Here is a 20734-nt window from a genome sequence, read left to right as displayed (position 1 = left end):
TTGGATAGGGCTTGTCTGTAATTGTTAATATCCTACCAGCAATAAAACTCCCAAGTTTGTGAAATAACTGTTCTTCTGAAAAAAAAAGGATAATAGGTCTAAATTCATTTGCAATGCTAAAGCCTCTGTGAAATTAAGTCTTCCAACCCTGGTATTTCTGAGGAAGCAGGGATGGGATGGGGATATCAGTTAGTGGCTGAGAAGCTCAGGAATGCCAGTAATGTGGATTCCTGTGCTCTCAGATTTTATTGGCAGGACCTCATTAGAATGTTTAGATTCCGCCTGTGCACATAGTTTGATGACTGGTGGGAAAGCCTGGGGTAGAATGCACCAGTCTGAAACCGTGGGGTCTAGTCTTGGTCAATTAGGGAGATCAGAGTTGGTGGAGCTTTAGATCATTGGATGAAGAGAGATTTTGGAGTGCAGTAGCACCTCGACTTATGAACTTAATCCGTTCCGGGACCCGGTTCGCGAACCGAAAAGTTCGCGAACTGAATCCATTTTTCCCATTGTTCGGATAGCGTAAGAATACTTGGACGGCTGTTCACAGTGCACGCGCCAAAGACGAACTGAGTGAGATCACGCAGGGCCCGAGAACTTTTGCGTTCAACAAGCGCATAGCAAAGCAGAACAATGAAACCACGAGGTCACACACGGGCTTTTTGCGTTCGTACCTTCATTCGTATCTTGACTTTTATACGTACGTTGAAGCAAAGCTTTACGTATAATCGTGTTTGTAAACCGATTTGTTTGTGAACGGGGTCGTTTGTATGTCGAGGCGCTACTGTATTTTCAAATTGGGGATGGGCTTGGATCACAGCAGTGGGCCCACACTGCATCCAATAGAAAATGAGATTGGGAGAATGCAATGAGGATTTGGATCACTGTGTGGATTCAAGTCATGGAAAAGCTTCATGGGAGATTGCAGGGTGGGCTGATCTCAGATTCTGGAGGGTTGAATTGTGGTCAAGAGTGTGGCGCTGGAAAAGCACAGCAGCTCAGGCAGCATCTGAGGAGCAGGAAAATTGATGTTTCAGGCAAAAGCCCTTAATCAGGAATGAACTTTTCCAGCACCACACTCTTGGCTCTAATCTCCAGCATCCGCAGTCCTCACTTTCGCCTGAACTATTGTGGTGTTGGGAGATCAGCATCTGGTGAGTAGATAGAATTGGGCACATTTGTTTGGGGTGGGGTGGGATCAGTGGTGGTGAGGAAAGAAGCACTCTTGTTCCTCCTGGACTCCCAAGAAGTGCTTGAAAAGGCACCTACCCACTGGAGATTCCCTCTTCCCATCAGCTGCTGAGATATTTTGAATTCTGGGAGTCTGTGCCTGCAATCATTAATTCTAGATCATGCACACCAGCCTCACTTCTATATTCTAACTACTGGTCTGTCTTTGCAGAAAGAGTTAGTTGTTGAACATCAAGCCCACTGCAGTGGTACTGGAAGTTGAAAGCAGCTTGGGATCAGAATTGAGATTGGTCAAATTTAGACACACCTTCCCCAAGCCCTTCTCCTTCCCCAACCCTTTCCTGGCCTTCAGTATTGTGGAGTTAAAATGACTTTACATACCAGAAACTCTAAAAGTTTCAGTGCAAGAAGGTAATTTGAAAATAACTCACTCAATTTTTTGAAATACGGTAAATCTAATGAATTAGTGCTGTTGCAGAAAGCAATGTTGCAAAATTTAACAAGCTGATTATTCGTCAACCTTTTTTTAAATCATTCACTGGATGTGGGCACAGCAGTTTCATCCAGCAATTATTGCCCATTCCTAGTTACTTTTGGGAAAGTTGTGGTGAGCTGCCTTCTTGAACTGCTACAGTCCATGTGCTGTGGGTTGACCTAACATGTGGAGGTGCCAGTGTTGGATTGGGGTGGACAAAGTTAAAAATCACACAACACCAGGTTGAACCTGTTGGACTATAACCTGGTGTTGTGTGATTTTTAGCCTTGTCTCACAATGCCTTTAGGGAGGGGATTCCAGGGGTTTGACCCAGCGACAGTGAAGGAACGGTGATATATATGTCAGGATGGTGAGTGGCTTAGAGGGGATCTCGTGGGTGGTAAATGTTCCCATGTATCTGCTGGCCTTGTCCTTCAAGATGATGTGTGGTCATGAGTTTGAAAGTTTTAAGGAATTTTAGTGAATTTTTGCAGTTCATCTTGTAGATGGTGGTGATGGTGATGGTGGAGCAAGTGAATGTTTGCTGGTGTGATGCCAATCAAATGTGTTGCTTTCTTCTGTATCATGTCAAGCTTCTTAAGTGCTGTTGGAGCTGAACTCATCCAGGCAAGTGGGGAGTATCCCATCACCTTCCTGACTTGAGCTTTGTAGATGGTGGACAGGCTTTGGGGAGTCAGGAGGTGCGTTGCTCTTTGCACGATTCCCAGCCTCTGACCTTCTGTCGTAACCACAGTATTTATATAATTAGTTCAGTTTCTAGTCAAGTGTAAATCATGTGAATTGGAAACCACTTCTCTCAGTTTGCTTGCTTGGAAGTAGATAAAACAAATACACATTATCTTCACGTGCTTTCAGAGTAGTGTAATTGTGACAGAAATTAATGCATTAATTTGTTACCTTTCTTCCCCATGGAGGTACTCAGAATTTTCTGAAGTGAAGTCGAGTGGGGAAATATAGCTAACTATGAAGTGAAACCTTAAACGCATGAAGATACTAAGATGCCTCCAGTTCCTTTAAATTCCTTTAGAGTGAAATATATGGCCACTGTCATATTGGTACGAATGTTGGATATCTGTACAAAACTGGTAATTTAAGTTAGGAGGTTACTGAGCATGCTGGACACAAAGTGTCAAATTTTCTCCTCATGCCCCTTTGCCTGCAATTCCATCCTCAATATGACTTTCCTTTCCATTTCTGCAATGCATTTGAACTACTGGACCAATTGATCATTTCAGGAAATGCAAGGTTCTTAACAAACTTGTACTATACCATGTGTAAAAATAATTTGAGATACACACTCCAGCTTATCTGTTGAATCCTCCATGATGTATCACCTTCAATAGCTCTACAATATATGGTTAGGATGCTATTACTACTGGCTTGCGATAAAAAAAACTAGATCATTATTAATCTGTAAATTAACTTTTTCTAAAGAGTTAATTACTTTGGTTCTCACTCAGTCAAGAATTGGCTTTTGTCCTCCATTAGGCCATAAAACATGTTTTGAGGGTTGGACAGAGTGGATGTTGAGAGGCTGGCTGTAGGATCTCGAACGACGGATCATAATTTAAGGAGAAAGGTCAACTATTAAAACTTATGATGAGGAGAAATTTTTTTGCTTGGCTGTGAATCTTTGGATTTCTCTGCTGGATAGAGCTGTGGATGTTCGATGTTTGAACATATTTGAAACAGAGATCGGTAGATGTTTGGGCACGGAGGGAAATATGAACAGGATAGAGAGGTGACTTTGAGGTGGAAGATTGGAAATTACCTTTTTGAATGCAGCAGGCTGTATGGACTTTTTCCACCCCTATTTCTTATTAGTTCATGCAGGCAGTCCAAGGCATGCCAAAGTTTGTTAAATTAATGACTGATAAGTAGGAAAAAGCAGTGGACAGCATTTTAATGAGTAACTTACATCTCATATAAATGTACGATAAGCTTTAATGATTTTGCCAGTCGTATTTTAATGGAATTAAGATGAAAACAATACAAATCCACGAATAGTAAGTACTAAAAACTATTTAGTGAGCTCAGTTAAATCCACGTACATTATCTTTTGCAAGTAACCATTCACCAAATCTCAACAGGGAGACACTTGTTGGTGATCTTCTGGAGCAGAATGGATAAAGAGTGAACCTGGAAATGTTCTAATTTGAAAAATCGTTACTAAATGTGTGATCATGATGGTTAGTATGCGATTTAAATTTAAATTGTTCTGCAGTGACAACTAGAAAGATGTGTTACAGAATTAAGAAATATAATCAAAAAGTTCATAACTAACACCCCAAAGTCTATCCACCATTTACAAGGCACAAGTCAGGAGTGTGATGGAATACTCCCCACTTGCCTGGATGGGTGCAGCACCAACAACACTCAAGAGGTCTGACACCAGCCAGAGCAAAGCAACCACATCTACAAACATTCAATCCCTCCACCACCGGTGCTCAGTAGCAGCAATGTGTAGTATCTACAAGATGCACTGCAGAAGTTCGCCAAAGGTCCTTAGGCCACTCCTTCCAAATCCATGACCACTTCCAGCTAGAAGGACTAGGGCAGCAGATACTTGGGAATGCCACCACTAGCATGTTTCCCTCCAAGCCACTTACCACCCTGACTTGGAAATGTACTTCCATCCCTTCGCAGTCGTTGGGTCAAAATCCTGGAATTCCCTCCCTACCGGCATTGTGGGTCAATCCACGGCAAGTGGACTGCGGCAATTCAAGAAAGCAGCTCCCCACCACCTTCTCAAGGACAAATAGTTCATAATGTGCTAAAACATTATCATACTATATGACAAGATACAATTAATGTTTGGAAATATAAATCCTCTGAAAAAACTAAAACGTTCAATTAATTAGTAGAAATAATTAGTTGAACATTTCCCACACACAAATGGTGCAATTATACCAGCCTCCACCACATCCTCTGGCAGCTCATTCCATACACGTACCACCCTCTGCGTGAAAACGTTGTCCCTTAGGTCTCTTTTATATCTTTCCCCTTTCACCCTAAACCTATGCTCTCTAGTTCTGGACTCCCTGATCCCAGGAAAAGACTTTGTCTATTTATCCTATCATGCCCCTCATAATTTTGCGAATCTCTATAAGGTCACCCCTCAGCCTCCGACGCTCCAGGGAAAACAGCCCCAGCCTGTTCAGCCTCTCCTTATAGCTCAAATCCTCCAACCCTGGCAACATTCTTGTAAATCTTTTCTGAACCCTTTCAAGTTTCACAACATCTTTCCAATGGGTAGGAGACCAGAATTGCACGCAATATTCCAACAGTGGCCTAACCAATGTCCTGTACAGCCGCAACATGATCTCCCAACTCCTGTACTCAATACTCTGACCAATAAAGGAAAGCATACCAAACACCTTCTTCACTATCCTATCTACCTGCGACTCCACTTTCAAGGAGCTATGAATCTGCACTCCAAGGTCTCTTTGTTCAGCAACGCTCCCTAGGACTTTAACATTAAGTGTATAAGTCATGCTAAGATTTGCTTTCCCAAAATGCAGCACCTCGCATTTATCTGAATAAAACTCCATCTGCCACTTCTCAGCCCATTGGCCCATCTGGTCCAGATCCTGTTGTAATCTGAGGTAACCCTCTTCGCTGTCCACTACACCTCCAATTTTGGTGTCATCTGCAAACATACTAACTGTACCTCTTATGCCCGCATCCAAATCATTTATGTAAATGACAAAAAGTAGAGGACCCAGTACTGATCCTTGTGGCACTCCACTTGTCACAGGCCTCCAGTCTGAAAAACAATCCTACACCACCACCCTCTGTCTTCTACCTTTGATCCAGTTCTGTATCCAAATGGCTAGTTCTCCCTGTATTCCATGAGATCTAACCTTTCTAATCAGTCTCCCACGGGGAACCTTGTCGAACGCCTTACTGAAGTCCATATAGATCACATCTACTGCTCTACCCTCATCAATCTTCTTTGTTATTTCTTCAAAAAACTCAATCAAGTATGTGAGACATGATTTCCCAAGCACAAAGCCATGTTGACTATCCTTAATCAGTCCTTGTCTTTCCAAATACGTGCACATCCTGTCCCTCAGGATTCCCTCCAACAACTTGCCCACCACTGAGGTCAGGCTCACTGGTCTATAATTCCCAGGTTTGTCTTTACCGCCCTTTTTAAACAGTGGCACCATGTTTGCTAACCTCCAGTCGTTCATCACCTCACCTGTGACTATTGATCATACAAATATCTCAGCAAGAAGCCCTGCAGTCACTCCTTTAGCTTCTCACAGAGTTTGCGGGTACACCTGATCAGGTCCTGGGGATTTATCCACCTTTTACCGTTTCAAGACATCCTTATAGATTCACCATAGAAGGCATCCTATCTCGATGCATCACAGTGTGGTATGGCAATTGTTATTCCCAAGACTGAAAGAAACTACAGAGTTGTGAACACAGCCCACTCCATCATGCAAAAAAGCCTCCCATAAATTGACTCCATCTCCATTTCCCACAGCATCAGGAAAGCAACCAACATAATCAAAGACTCCTCCCACCCTGGTTATACGCTCTTTCAAACTCTTCCACCAGGCATAGATATAAACATACACATATAGATATACACATACAACCTAATTCAAGAACAGTTATCAGACTTTTGAATGGATCTCTTTAATGTTAATGTTGATCTTTCTCTTAAACTTCTCAGCACCTGTAGTATTGTATCCTGCACTCTGTTTTCTTGCCCTAATGCACTATATGGTTTGATTTGCCTGTAAAGCATCTAAGATAACATTTTTCACTGTACCTCAGTACATATGATAATAAATCAAATCAAAAATCACTGGTTTATGACTGAACCAGTTTTTTTATGCATCTTGATATTATTAAAAAAAACTACCCTTTATCAGCTGAATATGAAAAATTATTTTACTTGATTTTGTATTTATTCTGTGGATTTGGGTGTTGCCAGCATTTATCGTTCACTTCTAGTTGTCCTTGAGAATGGAATGGGGAGTCTTCAATTGGAACAAGTGTAGTTTATTCAGTCCCTCAACTCTATTCCACCATTTAACTGGCTCATGGGTTGATTAATATCTTAATTCCACCTACCACCTTCCATAACCTTTAATAATTGCTGAAGAGAAATCTGTCCATTAGTTTTGCAAAAATCATGTGTGTTTGCTTCAATAGCCTTTTTGGGAAAAATTCTAAATTTCTAAAACAGAGTTTGTGATGCCAATGAGATCAATATTTTGTTACATTCCTGACCATAACTGTTAGTAGAATGTAATTGTTAGCGAAGTTATGCTTGTTTTAAGCTTAACTGTGACTACATTTCAGCAGAACTCTCATTACAATTTTCAGTGGTAAGCTTATATTCACCACGATATAAAATATATTCTTTGTACTCTCGAGCGATACATGTGTCTGCTCAAAACAGCATCCAGTTAAATATTGGATTGCACAGATCGCAAATTAGAACTTTGACATTATGTGAAGTATTTTCAAATAACAATTTCATGGTTTAATTAACCACCCAAGTTTGAATGATTAACCAATTAATCATTGATTGAGGGAGTCACCTTCTCTGTATAACCCATAAACAGTTGGTGAAATAACAGTTTCGTTGATTAGCTGGAGAGCAAAATATAGATTTCCACAATGCAGGCAAATTGCCAATTAGATAAAATAAGCAGTTTAGAAATATTTATTTTGATTTAGATTTTTGAGCTGGAATATTGATTATATAATAAAACTGCCACTATGTTCCTTTAAGTGGAGTATTTAAGCCCTTTAATCTGTACGGAGAGTTCAAAATATGCATTTGAAAGCAGTTCTCCCAAAGTGAAAGGCAATTTTAAATTCTTGGTCTAGATTAAATATATAGTTTATCTGATTCAAAGTACACTTAAACCCCAATAAAATATCTGTTTCTCAATTAAGGTTATGTTCCGGTCAGAGTTATTTGTGGATTTTGATTTATTAGTGGCATGCCATATAACCTGATATTTTCACAATGCATTCTAATCAGAAGGTAGTTTCTAATTTAGTTGCAGACTTCTGAGAAATGATGGGCAAGTTGTTTCCGTTCTTATTTCACCCACAATTGGCCACAACTCTGACAATTTTGCATTTCACATAGAGCGCTGGACCACTCAGCCAAGGTGTTTGTATGGATTCTAAAGTACATCTTGTCTAAGACCATTATGAATTGATGCCATTACTCAAGGGAATGCAGTAATCTCATCTGGCCAACCTAATGGAGTGCTATTAAGCAACCCATTAACTGACACTCGATGTCCCGAAAGAAATTTAACATTCAATTGCTATAAATATACAACAGGCACAGATTCACTTGTAGTTGCCTCTAGCTTATAATGGAAACAAACCTAAATTCTTGGTGTATTGAAGTTTTGAAAAAAAAGTGTAACTGATGCAGGTAATCTCACTGCTATGTGGTGAATGCACTGGAGGTAGTGAGTATGACAAAAGAGCTGATTTCAGGTTTGAATGGAAATTACATCATGTAACTTTATTAGAATCAAATGATTCCACACCATTTGAAATTATTATTACAACAAAACAGCCTAAAGTGTTTTGAGGACCATATATACAAAAAGAAAAAATAGAACAATTCATTTTGAGTCTCAGCTGTTGCTGTTTTTTTCTTGGGTGCAGAGCTGGCCACTGGCCTGACTGTGTAATGGAACATTGTGTGGTGGATAACAACATCGATCAACATTGTCATTACCTGGTGGAACAGCATTCCGACATGAAACAGTATTGAAGCAGCTACAATGAAATGTGTAGCATTTCAATGTCTTTCCCAGCTAGGCACAAAGGCCAGACAATGGACTTCAGCAGTCAGAATGAAATTACAGTGGAATATAGACACACATAAAGGATAAAGTGGCTTGCTTAATAGGCATCCTATCCACTACCATGAAAAGTCATCCCTTCCATCACCAATTCGTAGTGGCAGATGATGCAAATCTGATGAGCCGAATGGCCTCCTCTGTGTTTATAATCATTCTGTGAGTGTCATTACAAAAGGCACAGCAGCCACTCATTATATCATTTTCAAAAGCGCTTTCCAGACCCACAGCCTCTATCAGCTAGAAAACAAGGGCAGCAAATGATTGGGAACACCTCCTTCAAACCACAGTATTGCACTTCTTCACTATGGCTGGATCAAAGACCTAGAAATCCCTTCCAAACATCATTGTTTACTTCCACCAGATGGACTGCTGTGGTTCAAGAAGGCGCACACCACCTTTTCCAGGCAGTTAGGGTTGGGCGATAAACAAAAACTCTAGCTTACACTACCCACATCTCTTGAAAGAATGATATTCCAAAAGTCTGAACATACATGGAGTTAACAGAAAACGTTTTAAGAGATGGTACCCAGCCGAAAGCCTGTTCCCAACCCTGAATGTTGATAATTGTTAGAGTGCTCTGATCGTTCAATTGATTTCCCGTTTATCATTCTTTTCTGGCCTGATAACCTCCAGGTTGATCTACATCTGCAGATTTTGCTGAGAAGACAGCAGACCCTCCATCTTCATTTCCTCTTGTGGATGCAAGCCATTAAGCTGTGCCCAGCCCTAAACTAAGGCAGGTACAGTGCCATATTCCCTCAACGAATCAGGTAATTGTATGAAATGTGCATTTGATTCACTATACCTTTAGTGAAAGCACCATTTTTAACCCTGCACCCTCACTAAGTCAAATCGCTGTATCCTCATGACAGAAGGATACAACTGGCTCATACTTAGACTCAGGACAACCAAAGCTATCGACCCTATGAAAATTGGCTCACACAGTTTACTTCTCTATATTAAGGAACAAAGTGACTAACTAATTGTGCATTCAGAAATCCATCAATTGGTTCCTCTGAACACGTTTGTTTTCCTTTCACACGACATGCAAATCAAAATAACATCCAGAAACTAAAAAAGTACAAATGTCCCCAAAAATTTGGAGTTTTTAAAAAATGAAACAGGGGAAAGTAAACAGGAAAACTGATGATTTAGCAGTATCTGGAAAGAGATTGGGTGGATTAACATGCCACCACACTGAAAACACTGACTTCTTTGTCTGTTTTTCACGATTCCTCTGCCCATCGCCTCCTTCAGCATTTTTTCTCATTTCAGATGCAGTGCAATTCTAGTGTTTTCTCTCTGCTTATAAAAGCACACATCAGTGCTGTGAACATGTTTCCAAGTTTTGTGACTTCAGAAATCTATAGAAGCTTTTCCTTCTCCTCTCGGTTTACGATTTGTGACACACAGTATGGAACAAATGCCACAGCAGCCAGAGGTACAGCAGCACTCTTACAGAAAGACAGAAAGTAAAACAGGAATTCCGTCTGAGTCGGGGGCTTCACTGAGTCAAACAGATGCAGGATGAGTAACGAAGCCACTATACAACTTAGTCTGAAGCTGAACTGTTGGCTCCTCTTCCCTTTGCAGCTCTCAGCATAAATGGGGGAGTTGAGAGCTAATCCCAATCCGAACAAGGCCCCCATGTTCCTGACCAGACCAGCGAAGGGAGTGCTGTCGATGTGGACCCATTCTGCTTGGGCGCACCATCTCTGGGCTTTCTCCACTGACCACAGCAAGTCCACCCCCAGCACTTTCAGCACCAGATAGAAGCCCAGAGCGAAGGAGAACAAGGACAGAGTGATCTTCAGGTACTGCGTAAACTTCACATTGTAGATTGCATCAATCCGACCAAACGCTTCAGCCACAATCAATCCTAAGTTTAGAAATTCACAATTAATATCTTTGGTAAATCGATAGCATATGTACATTACAGATAGTGTACGTCAGTAGCAAAATAATTTTATATGTATTTAGTGTATATGAAAGAGTAGCATTTTAATAGGCATTTCAAGCAGCTTTAATGGCTTTTTTTCTCCATTGTTAAAGTTTCTAAGCATTTATAGGACCTGTGCTAGAGTTTTATCTCAATTGGTGACTTAAAATGAATGATATCAAATCAGTCCATTGACTCCATAGTCACATATAGTAATCCATATTAGAAAAGTATCAGTGTTGGTCAATGTGATCAAAAAGTCATTAAGTTGGGTTTATTTTCCCTTGAGAACTCAGTTATGTAGAATACAACCAATGGTTACAGACATTCAAATTAATGCAAACTGCATTGATGCAGAGCTGTATTGTTATATTTTTCAACTGAAATAAAGTATCCTGACCTGAAATAACTCCGAAGAAGACCTGGTGTGGAAAGTGAGCGGCCAGAAACACTCTCGATGCACAGACACAGATCTGAATCACCCAGAACACTGTCCATAGCAGCACGTGGAGACACCTAGAAGTTGGGAGGATAATCATTGAGCAGTTAGTAAAATAATGAATCTCCAAATTGAAACTCACAAGGGACTATAATTGCAGCACAATGCATTGTCTATCCAACTGTCTAATATTTATGCACTGATACTTATTTTTGTTCTCCTTTTACTCAAGATTCAGTTAAATAGGAGTCTGGATGGACATAATGTACAAATAGTACATGCTTCTTAATCATAAATAATATTTGATTGAATTCAAATCAACCTACAGAACATTGTTCCGAAGTTACTTGTAAGTTAGCATTTCTAAGTTGATTCTGATCTTGATAAATGTGGAAGTAATGCGTTTAAATATAGTCAGTTTTTATTCAGAGACATGTAAAGCACTGACTTGCAGAACTGAGTGTGTATTGAGTGGCATCCACACCTCATGTACAAACTATATTTAATGTACATGACCACATAACAGTCCAGACAAACCTAATATTTAAAAGCAGTGCTGATATCCCTATGCTCACATGGTATGTATAATGTCTTAAATCTTACCATTTTTGGAAGATGGGCTGCTTCCTTTGTAATCCAAAGGTCAGTAATGCTGTGACCATCACATGCCAGACTCCGGCTGAACCCATTGCATGACCAGATGGACTTCCTGTCAAATACATCATCCAAAGACTTGATTAGAAAATGTCACTAAACCTTCTAGTATACTTTGTAAACTTTTTAAAAAACAATTCATCTCCCATTACTTTGCCTCCAGTATCCCACAAGGATCTATCCTTGGTCCCCTCCTATCTACATGCCCCTTGGTGACAGCATCTGAAGGTACACGGTTTGTTCACACACGCCCAGTCCACCTCATCACCACTGTTTTCAACTCTCCCACTCTCTCTACATTATCAGATTTCTCATACTGCGTCCAGTGATGGATGGTCAATACTAAAATTGGGAAGACTGCAAACCATTGTCTTTGCTCTTTTCCCTAGTTCCTGACATCATCTCTTTTCCATGCAGCTGTCTGTGGCCAATCCTTGTGTGTATTCTCTCAACTATTCAGAGTTGACTTGCCATCCATTCAGCACCTTTTTCTTACACAGGATGAATTGTTGCTCCCTTTGAAATTTGTCATTCTTGCATTTGTTCTGATGTGTGCCAGCCAAAAACTCTGATTAGGATGCTTCTCTTTTTTTGATTTTACTTTAGCTGCTAGTATTGGATGTATAATGTATAATGAATGATTTACTTCAATTTCAGAATATCAAGTCAGACCAGACAAGAAAAGCAGACAGTGAGGGGATGGCAGAAGCAAAAATAAACAACATTTCAAACTGCAATTCTAGCTGCTGCCTCTGTTCTGTAGTGAATTGCCAGTACCTGGTCCTGTTTCACATGTGATCGGAAATTGCTGCACCACAGGAAGGGAAGAATTAGCATAAAACTGGGTCTCATGGACCCACCAGTAAGGTCTTTGTCCAAATAAGAACCTGTAAAAGAAAAATAATGGGAGAAAGGTTAACCTATATCAAATATGCAGTGTGTAATTTGCTTAAATGCCTTGTATTTAGGTATTCAATTGGGCAACCTCACTCACTGATAACATGAAGAAAATTTCGACCACTGGCTTAGGAAGCATTAAAGGGATCTGGCACGGTGTGGCCAGTGGACCAAAGGGTAGGATATTGGAATTGATTATTCACCAGGTTAAAGCTGGAACTAAACCACAGACTGGAATCCCCAGTTGTGATTTCTTAGCTCTTGCCAAGAGGTAAGTTAAAGTGCAACTTTGCGATGCCAGACTACAGAACAGAAAACGAGAAGGAAAGATTTTCCAACTCTATTACACTGATTTCAACCACAGGCAAAATAAAATTAGGATTATTTCAAACTTGTTTGTTTTAGATGCTAAGTTGATCTCTGACCAAACACTATGAAGTATGAACCAATGCCTAAACACTAGAAGTTACGCTCAAGTAATCATTTTCTTCTGCACAACAAATCAGTTTAATTTTATTAAAAAATCAGTATGACACAAATGTAATTTTCTTAAAAGTCCTAACTTTATTCTGAAACTTCCTCATTGACAAATACAGGAAATTTCAACCATTGGCTTAGCAAGAGTTAAAGGGATCTGGTAATAATGTGGCCAGTGGACCAAAGGATAGGACATCGGAATTGTTGATTCAGCAGGTTTAAGTTGGAACGAAACCACAAACTAGAATCCCCAATTGAGATGACCTAGTTAATATTAAAAATGTTTCAATAACCAGAGATAAGACCAAGAAAAAATTACAAGAAAAATTAAATGATTTATTTTAATATCCATAACTTATTGCAAAATATGCATAATTTAAAATCTGAAACACATTTACTATTATTAGTATAATTTGACTTGATCTCACATGGTACAGAGTGAGGCCTGTCCAATATGTGGTGGGTGGACCTATGATATACTATTTTGATTTCCAGATAATGTATTCCAAATCTCAGTATGTTAACATTGAAAAGTGCAGTGGCCAGATGGTTCAAACACTGCCTTCAAAATGGTCAGTGCTTACTCTATATCCCCACCTTGACCACAACATCTTCTTTGTCAGGTAGAGTTCAATTGTCTGACCACCCCTAAGCTCAGGACAGACCAGGATGGTAGCAGACTATGACACAAGAAATGCAAGAAGAAATGCTGCAAAATGCGTTAATTTATAAACATTTCTCATTTTCACTACTCAAGGTTGAAATAAAAAGAACTATTTGTCTTCAGTCACAAATTTCCAGATCTCAAAGCAAGTTACAGCAAGTATATCTGAGGTTACTTTCAATAAGAAAGAAACCATTGATATAATGTTTTTCATGACCAGTAGACATCACAAAGTACTTAATTCACAGTTTGCTATCTGACCTGTATTAGCGTCTATTCCATTACAAAAAATGAGACCTTTAATAAAACTCTAAAGCGCTTATCTGACAAAACCTACCATTTGAAGATGAGGTTGAGCCAGTCTCCAATGACAGCCACCCAGATGAGTTTGACACCCACGGCTTCACACAGATGGAACCAGATGGGAAAGAAAACAAAGAAAGTGTTTCTCAGGTCAGCAGCGAAAGAGATAAAAGTGAACCAGCTCTGGGAGTCCCTGTAATTCATCTGTAGATACTGCACCAGCTCTACTCCGGAGCTGTGGAGCAGATCCATCCCAGCGTCCATTCTCTGCATGTTCGGAAGCTACTGCAGGTTTTGTCAGCTTAGAGTTCAGTTTCTGATTTTGCCTGCGGTGATTCAGGGTTTATATAGGAGAGGGGAAAGTTTTTTTGTCTCGTTATCAATTCAATTCACAGCCAATAATGACAAAACTTTGAGCATGCCTGGGGAAAACAATGTCAATGGCCTTTTTGGCAACAGCACCTGCGTCATTTGTGTGTCTCAAACCAACATCCTCATGCATGGAGAACGTCACAAGGCCAACCCATATGAAAATATTGGAGTTTGACAAACCTATAAAATTCATCAGTGAAAACACGTCAATCTCTGCTGCTTGCATCATTTGGAAACTAAATAGAAGAGGGAGCTGCGGCAATAGGAAATTTGCTGACAGTATCAAGTTATGCTACTAGATGTAAGAGAAATTTGCTTCACATAAATGATTTACTGAAATTAAATGCACAAAATCCACAATGAGCTGTAGATTGTGATGTCAATGACATATCAAAACAGAAAATATGAATGGTCAGAATGGCTAAAACATTTTGGCTATGAAAGCAACTATTCAGCATGGAGTGATGGAGATTATAAAACTGACTGAAATGTCGCTAAGTTACCTTCAGTCAATAGAGGTTTTCAAAGCCTTGCCACCTTGATACTAAGATTAGTTACTTCCAATGGGAGTTTCAATGCAATTCATTTCAGTTTGCAGCTTAATGGGAAAAATGGATTTCCCACATTCAATGGTTTCTTATGAAGGCACAACCATCACAGCCATGACTGAAGAATGATGAAATCAATTGAAACAGTGCTAATTAACATGGCACTGGCCAACCTAACTTGTTTTTTAATTCAGTCACAGGATGGGGACAGCACTGGCTAAGCCAGCATTGATTGCCCAGAGGGCAGTTAAGAGCCAACCACATGGCTGTGGGGCTAGAGTCACATGTAGGCCAGACCACGTAAGGATGACAGCTTCCTTCCGTCAAGGAGGTAAGTGAACCAGATGGGTGTTTTTCAACAATGGATTCATGGTCATCATTAGACTCTTAATTCTAGATTTTACTGAGTTCAAGTTATACCATCTGCTGTGGTGGGATTAAAATCCAGGTCCCCAGAGCATTATTTGGGTCCTTGGATTAACAGTCTAGCAATAATACCGCTAGGCCATTGCCTTTTTGACTATTCAGTGTAACTGAAAACATATTGTCTTGGAGTGGTAACTTGTTTTCCACATGCAAATTACAAGATCTTTTTTCAGCAGAGTAACTTCCAGAATTAAAGTTTAAGGCTTCATTACATTTTGTCTTGTATTTCTTTGATATCAGTAATTTTTAAGGCACTTCATGAGCACATTCAGGAAACATTCTCCAAAGTCTAAGTAGAAACTAATCAGAAATTTCAAAATGCTTTTCACTGTGTTCACAATAAAATCACATGTGGTTGATTTATTTTCAAATCTGGCAATAGTAGAGCATTGCTATAATAATAGCCGACAAAGGTGTGTGGGAGGTCACCAATCTGAGTACAGAAACAGTAATTGTTGAAGGGTCATGGAAACAAGGTAAAACATCTGAACTCATGTTTTCAAGGGGACCTCAAAACCACTTCATTGCTGCCATTGATTTTGCTCAGTGCTGAAATCATGTTTTTCCACCTTTGTTATCATTTCCACTGACAGTCAATGATTACGACTCTGAGCAATCCCAATGAAAAACAGAGTCAATGCCCTTTCTATCAACAAGACCTGCGTCATTGCAATAGCTGGGTTTGAAACCCTACGTACATTCCTGTTTCGCAAGGACAGTTCTTATGAAAATCATCTGAATTGTTTACAGAAAATTAACTGAGCTTTGGGAGATTGCGTTTTTTTTTACTGCTAATCAAGTAGCCAACTTATAAAATTGCAGTAGCCAACTTATAAAATTATTTTGAAATTCAATTGATTATTGAAATATTGTTGCCTCTCACTGTTATATTTTCTGATTTGCTACACATTGTTTCTGATAAGAAATGCATGAGAAACACTTAATATGCCAAATTAAAAAAAACTGTTTATCAATGTTGATGTTTCCATGGAATCAATGGCAAACCCACTGCAACAGATCGTGGGAATTCTTGAACGTTGGTGAATAATAGGTTATGGGGCAATTCCCTGTACTTTGCTTAGTCTCTCATAATATGGTCCGACTCAAATTACTGAAAGAGTCCAAAGCAATGTAACACAACAGAGGGCGAATACAGCAGGATCTCAATTGAACACAATTCCAAGAAGCTTTTGGGAGAATTGAGAGATATTGCTGCACAGAAAACCAAATAAGAATTATTGAGTGTTGAGTACATTTTCTTTAGAATTGTAATTGCTGACCAGGAGAGCCAACCATTTTGTATTAATGCCAATTGCTATATATTGTTGTCTGAAAGGGTTATTGCTGAGGGCTGTATAAGCACCATCCACTTGGTGGTGTCATATGGACTTGAGGGAGGACAGTGTAGGATCTAAGGAGTGAGAACTCACACTGGACGTTCTTAATTAATTCATTCATGAAATGTGAACATTTCTGACTGGGCAAGCAATTTATTGCCCACATCTGAGTTGGTGATGATGAGTTGCCTTCTTGAACCACTGCAGCCCATGTACTGTGGAGTCACAATGCTGTTAGGGAGAAAATTCCAAGATTTGGAATTCTAAACAATGTAACCTGTAACTAGTTGCTAATGTGCAATTAGTGATATCTTAGAACTACAAGGAACTCTAGTCAGACCAGAAAATGTTTTTCGTTGTTGTATAATGTCAAGCAGCAGATATGCAATATACCTGTAAGAGATATGCTCATGATGTTGTCACTGTATAATGCCATGTAACCTAATGGTTTAAAGGTCTCAGTCTCCATGTTACTGAGTCCATTTGCAGCATGACAGGCTGAGAGAAGCATGCTACAATACAACAGGATTGCTTAGCTTGAGCTCGCTTGCACAAGTGCCTGTGGTCATAGTATCCATTTGGAGATACCAGATCCTGTAATGAAAATTCACTTTGAATTGTTCAGTGCTACATGTCCTAGGTCCTATTCATATGTTGTGGGAACTAACATGTATCACATTGTGATATCTGAAAAACCACCTGTCGTGTCATAGCATGTCAGTTTTCCTCAAATGCACTCTACCAAGCAGATCCTGCCATTTCTGAGAGGATAGTGTCAGCAACCTTTATCATGTGCACTAGCTCATACAGTGTCATATATTGACAGCAGTGTGGATTTGGATTGACTGCTTATATGTTACATGGTTAACAGTGGTATGAAATCTTTGGACTCAACTTCAAGTTCCCTGCATAAACAGCACAGTCAGCAGCAGGGATGAGTTAAAGATTTAAGAACTCAACCCTTGTGGTAGTCCTGAACAGGGAAGAGTACTCCAGTGAATAGTAATAGCATTTTATGCCTAGTAACAGATGCACTGCAACAGGAAAATTAGCAACTGGAAGAAGGAGAATTTGTAACTCCCAGACATACAGGCAATAGTCTGTAGGCGAGGGGTCCCAAGTGGAAGTCTGACTGTGAGTGGTTTGAGAAGATTGAGAAGTTTGTGGTGAGCAGCCATTTTGAACCTCTGCAGTTCATTTTGTGTAGGTAGAAGCAGGAAATCACGGCATAGTATTTTAAAAATCTCTTAAGGAGAGATTACTAACTTTGTATGTGCTTTGCAATTTTAAGTTGACTTTTAAAGAAAAAAAACAATAAATTTTCAGGATGTGAGTATTAATGGCAATGCCAGCATTTATTTATAGATCCCAATTACCCAGATGATGAGTGAATCATCTTCCTCACATATGTCTGGCTCTCTAGGCCATTTCAGAAGGTAGATATGAGTCATTAGTGTCCATGGTGGGCAGTGCTGTTAGGGAGAGAGTTCCAGAATTTTGACTCAGTTACAATAAAGGAAGGCCATTAATCAGGAAAGTTTTGGCGCAGAGGGGAATTTGCAAATGTTGGTGTGGAGTATTCAGTAGAGTCAATTCCTTTGTATACAGTCAAGTTAGTCAAGAATCTGGTATGTTTTTATCTTTCAATTACTACCAGAAAATTCATGTTCTGATAATAATCCTCTTGTTGATAATCTTGGAAAGGAAGTTAGCATGTGTGCAAGATGTGATTGAACTGTGGATGCTGTAAATCAGAAACAAAAACAGAAGTTGCTGGAAAAGCTCAGCAGGTCTGGCAGCACATGTGCAGAAAAATCAAAGTTAATGTTTCTGGTCCGGTGACCCTTCCTCAGAAAATGTAGGTTTATATGCAGAAGATAGGATGGGGGGAGGGGCTAAAGAGTAAACAATAGGTAGGGATAGAGCCCAAAGAGAGAGAAGAGCAGTTGGACAGATAAAGGAGTCAATAATGATCTGGATAGGAGGGTTTTAATGGAGCTTTTAATGGAGACTGTTAGTGGCTAACAATAGATAGTGTGATGTGGAGGTGCCAGTGTTGGACTAGGTGGACAAAGTTAGAAATGATTACAGATTATTGTCCAACAGATTTATTTAAATAGATAGTGTGTAATGTCAGACTATGTGATAACAAAGCCTGGCTTGTGAGGTAGGGGGCTAGGACATGGGGGAGTTAATGTCATTATGATCTATGTGCATGGCTGTGTGTTCCTTTCTGGACTTTCACACAGCCTAATGTTTTCTGGCTTCATAAGTTCCCATGTTGACTATTCCGAGTGAAGTTTAATTAAAGTTATCAATCGGAGGAATTTTGTTCACCCCCCCCCCCCCCCACCCCCCCCAACTCCACATTAAATTGACAGGAGCAATAAAGCAGGTAATAAATATTAATCACCGAAAATAAGAGGCAGAATGATGTCTGCATTCAGTAACGTGTGTTAAAATTGTGCCTATGTTCCAAAATGACATTGTGGTTCAAGGTTCTGCTCAAATGCATTTGCATGATCACAAACAAAGTCTGTTACAAAACCAGTATAATTGGGCAGAGTAATTGATCATTTAAAAATAAATAGAAACAGAAATTGCTGGAAACTTTCAGCAGATTTGGCAGTATCTCTGGAGACAGAAACATTGTCAATGTTTGAAGTCGATTATGACTTTACTCCGGTGAAGTTTAATATTTACACCTTTTTAAATTCCTTAACATTAAAAAAAGTGTATTTAAGAGTGGTAACCTGGTGCAGTTTTATCAGTACACTTGAAAATGGGTTGATCTCAAGAAATAAATATTTTAGTATGGAACTCTAGCCATGCACTTCCCTTTTGCATAGAATCCCTAAAGTGTGGAAACAGGCCACACCAATCCTCCAAAGAGCATCCCATCCAGACCCTGAACACTATGGATAATTTAGCATGGGCCAATCCACCTAACCTGCACGTCCTTTGGAGTGTGGGAGGAAACCGGACCAGCCGGTGGAAATCCACACAGACACAGGGAGAATGTGGGAACACCACACAGACAGTTGCACGAGGGTGAAATCAAACCTGGGTCCCTGGCACTTTAGCGTAACTGCCCTAACCACTGAGCCAAAAAATTACCATTAAAAATGATGTATTCAGAAGTCTATACAAGTTTAACTGGCAAATAGTAATCGATTTCTGGGAATGCTACATATTTTTAAAACTTTCCAGTGCTATACACCAGAAAGCCTGACATAGAAGGATAGAGTGTCACCAAAGTCTTCAAACACTTTTATTTGCAGTGATACAATTGTCTGAACCTTCTCCTATTTACCCGCTTCATAATGCTGTGTGTTTAAAATCAATGAACTCAACTTGAAGAGAATTCTGCGACAGTTGCAAATGGTCACAATTGGTGGAAATGCACGATAATTTTGATTAAGGTTGCTTTCCTTTAGAAATACAATTGGAATCAGAAGTGGGTTTTATTGTCATGTGCTCAAATACAGGCACACAAGGGTACAGTGAAAATTTCACAATTCATGGGCCATTCTTAGGTACAAAATACCTAGGTACCAAATTTTAGGTAAAATGTAGAAAAGTAAAGGAATAAGTTCGACATTATAGTTCTTCTCAGTATAAAGTAATAAATAGGAAATAAAGTTAGAAGTTCCAGATTACAGTCTTTTAGCCATGGGCCTGCAGTGGTTCCATGCTGAGCTTTCCTCACAAGAGCTCGATTTCTCTCTTGTGCTGTACTAGATCTCTCAATTTCCTGCACCTCCATGCTGCCATCTTACTGCCGACCGCCATCCTCTCTCCCATGCTGGATTTGATTGCTCAACCCCAGCGCTACTGTCTTGTTGCTGACTGCCATCCAAGCTCACCAGCTGCCTTGCCTCAGGACTCCAGCACTCTGGGCCCCAGCCATTTCCACAATGCCACCAACCACCAGCGTTCTGCCCGGGCACACCAACCATCTCTGGCCATTTGTGGGAGAGTCTAGGACCAAAAGGCATAATCTCAGTGTAAGGAGTCAACAATTTAAGACAGGGATGAGAAGGGTTCTTTTGTATCAAAAAAGTTGTGGAATGCTTTATCAAAAAGGGATATCAAGGCTAGGTCATTACATATATTCATGGCTGAAGTAGA

The 20734-nt window shown here is 39.8% G+C and overlaps 1 protein-coding gene across 1 annotated transcript; it reads right to left on the bottom strand.

Moving 5' to 3' along the window:
• Positions 1-8174: 8174 nt before the first annotated feature.
• LOC140465779 (glucose-6-phosphatase catalytic subunit 1-like) lies at positions 8175-14225 on the bottom strand. The gene is made up of 5 exons (XM_072561541.1): positions 13955-14225; positions 12357-12466; positions 11529-11634; positions 10887-11002; positions 8175-10426 (listed from the first exon to the last, which is right to left on the bottom strand). Exons 1-5 carry the CDS (start codon positions 14191-14193, stop codon positions 9912-9914), a joined length of 1086 nt encoding a protein of 361 aa, XP_072417642.1. The 5' UTR covers positions 14194-14225; the 3' UTR covers positions 8175-9911.
• Positions 14226-20734: the final 6509 nt, after the last annotated feature.

Source organism: Chiloscyllium punctatum, chromosome 42 (assembly GCF_047496795.1).
Source record: "Chiloscyllium punctatum isolate Juve2018m chromosome 42, sChiPun1.3, whole genome shotgun sequence".
Lineage (NCBI taxonomy): Eukaryota > Metazoa > Chordata > Chondrichthyes > Orectolobiformes > Hemiscylliidae > Chiloscyllium > Chiloscyllium punctatum.
This window is presented reverse-complemented; position numbering and strand designations above follow the sequence as displayed.

Excerpts from the sequence above, each read along its gene's own strand:
- LOC140465779 (XM_072561541.1), bottom strand. The coding sequence starts at position 14,193 with ATGCAGAGAATGGACGCTGGGATGGATCTGCTCCACAGCTCCGGAGTA. Across the intron at positions 12,467-13,954 it reads CTCAACCTCATCTTCAAATG|GTTCTTATTTGGACAAAGAC; the intron begins GTAGGTTTTGTC and ends TTTCTTTTACAG. Across the intron at positions 10,427-10,886 it reads CTTCTTCGGAGTTATTTCAG|GATTGATTGTGGCTGAAGCG; the intron begins GTCAGGATACTT and ends TTCTAAACTTAG.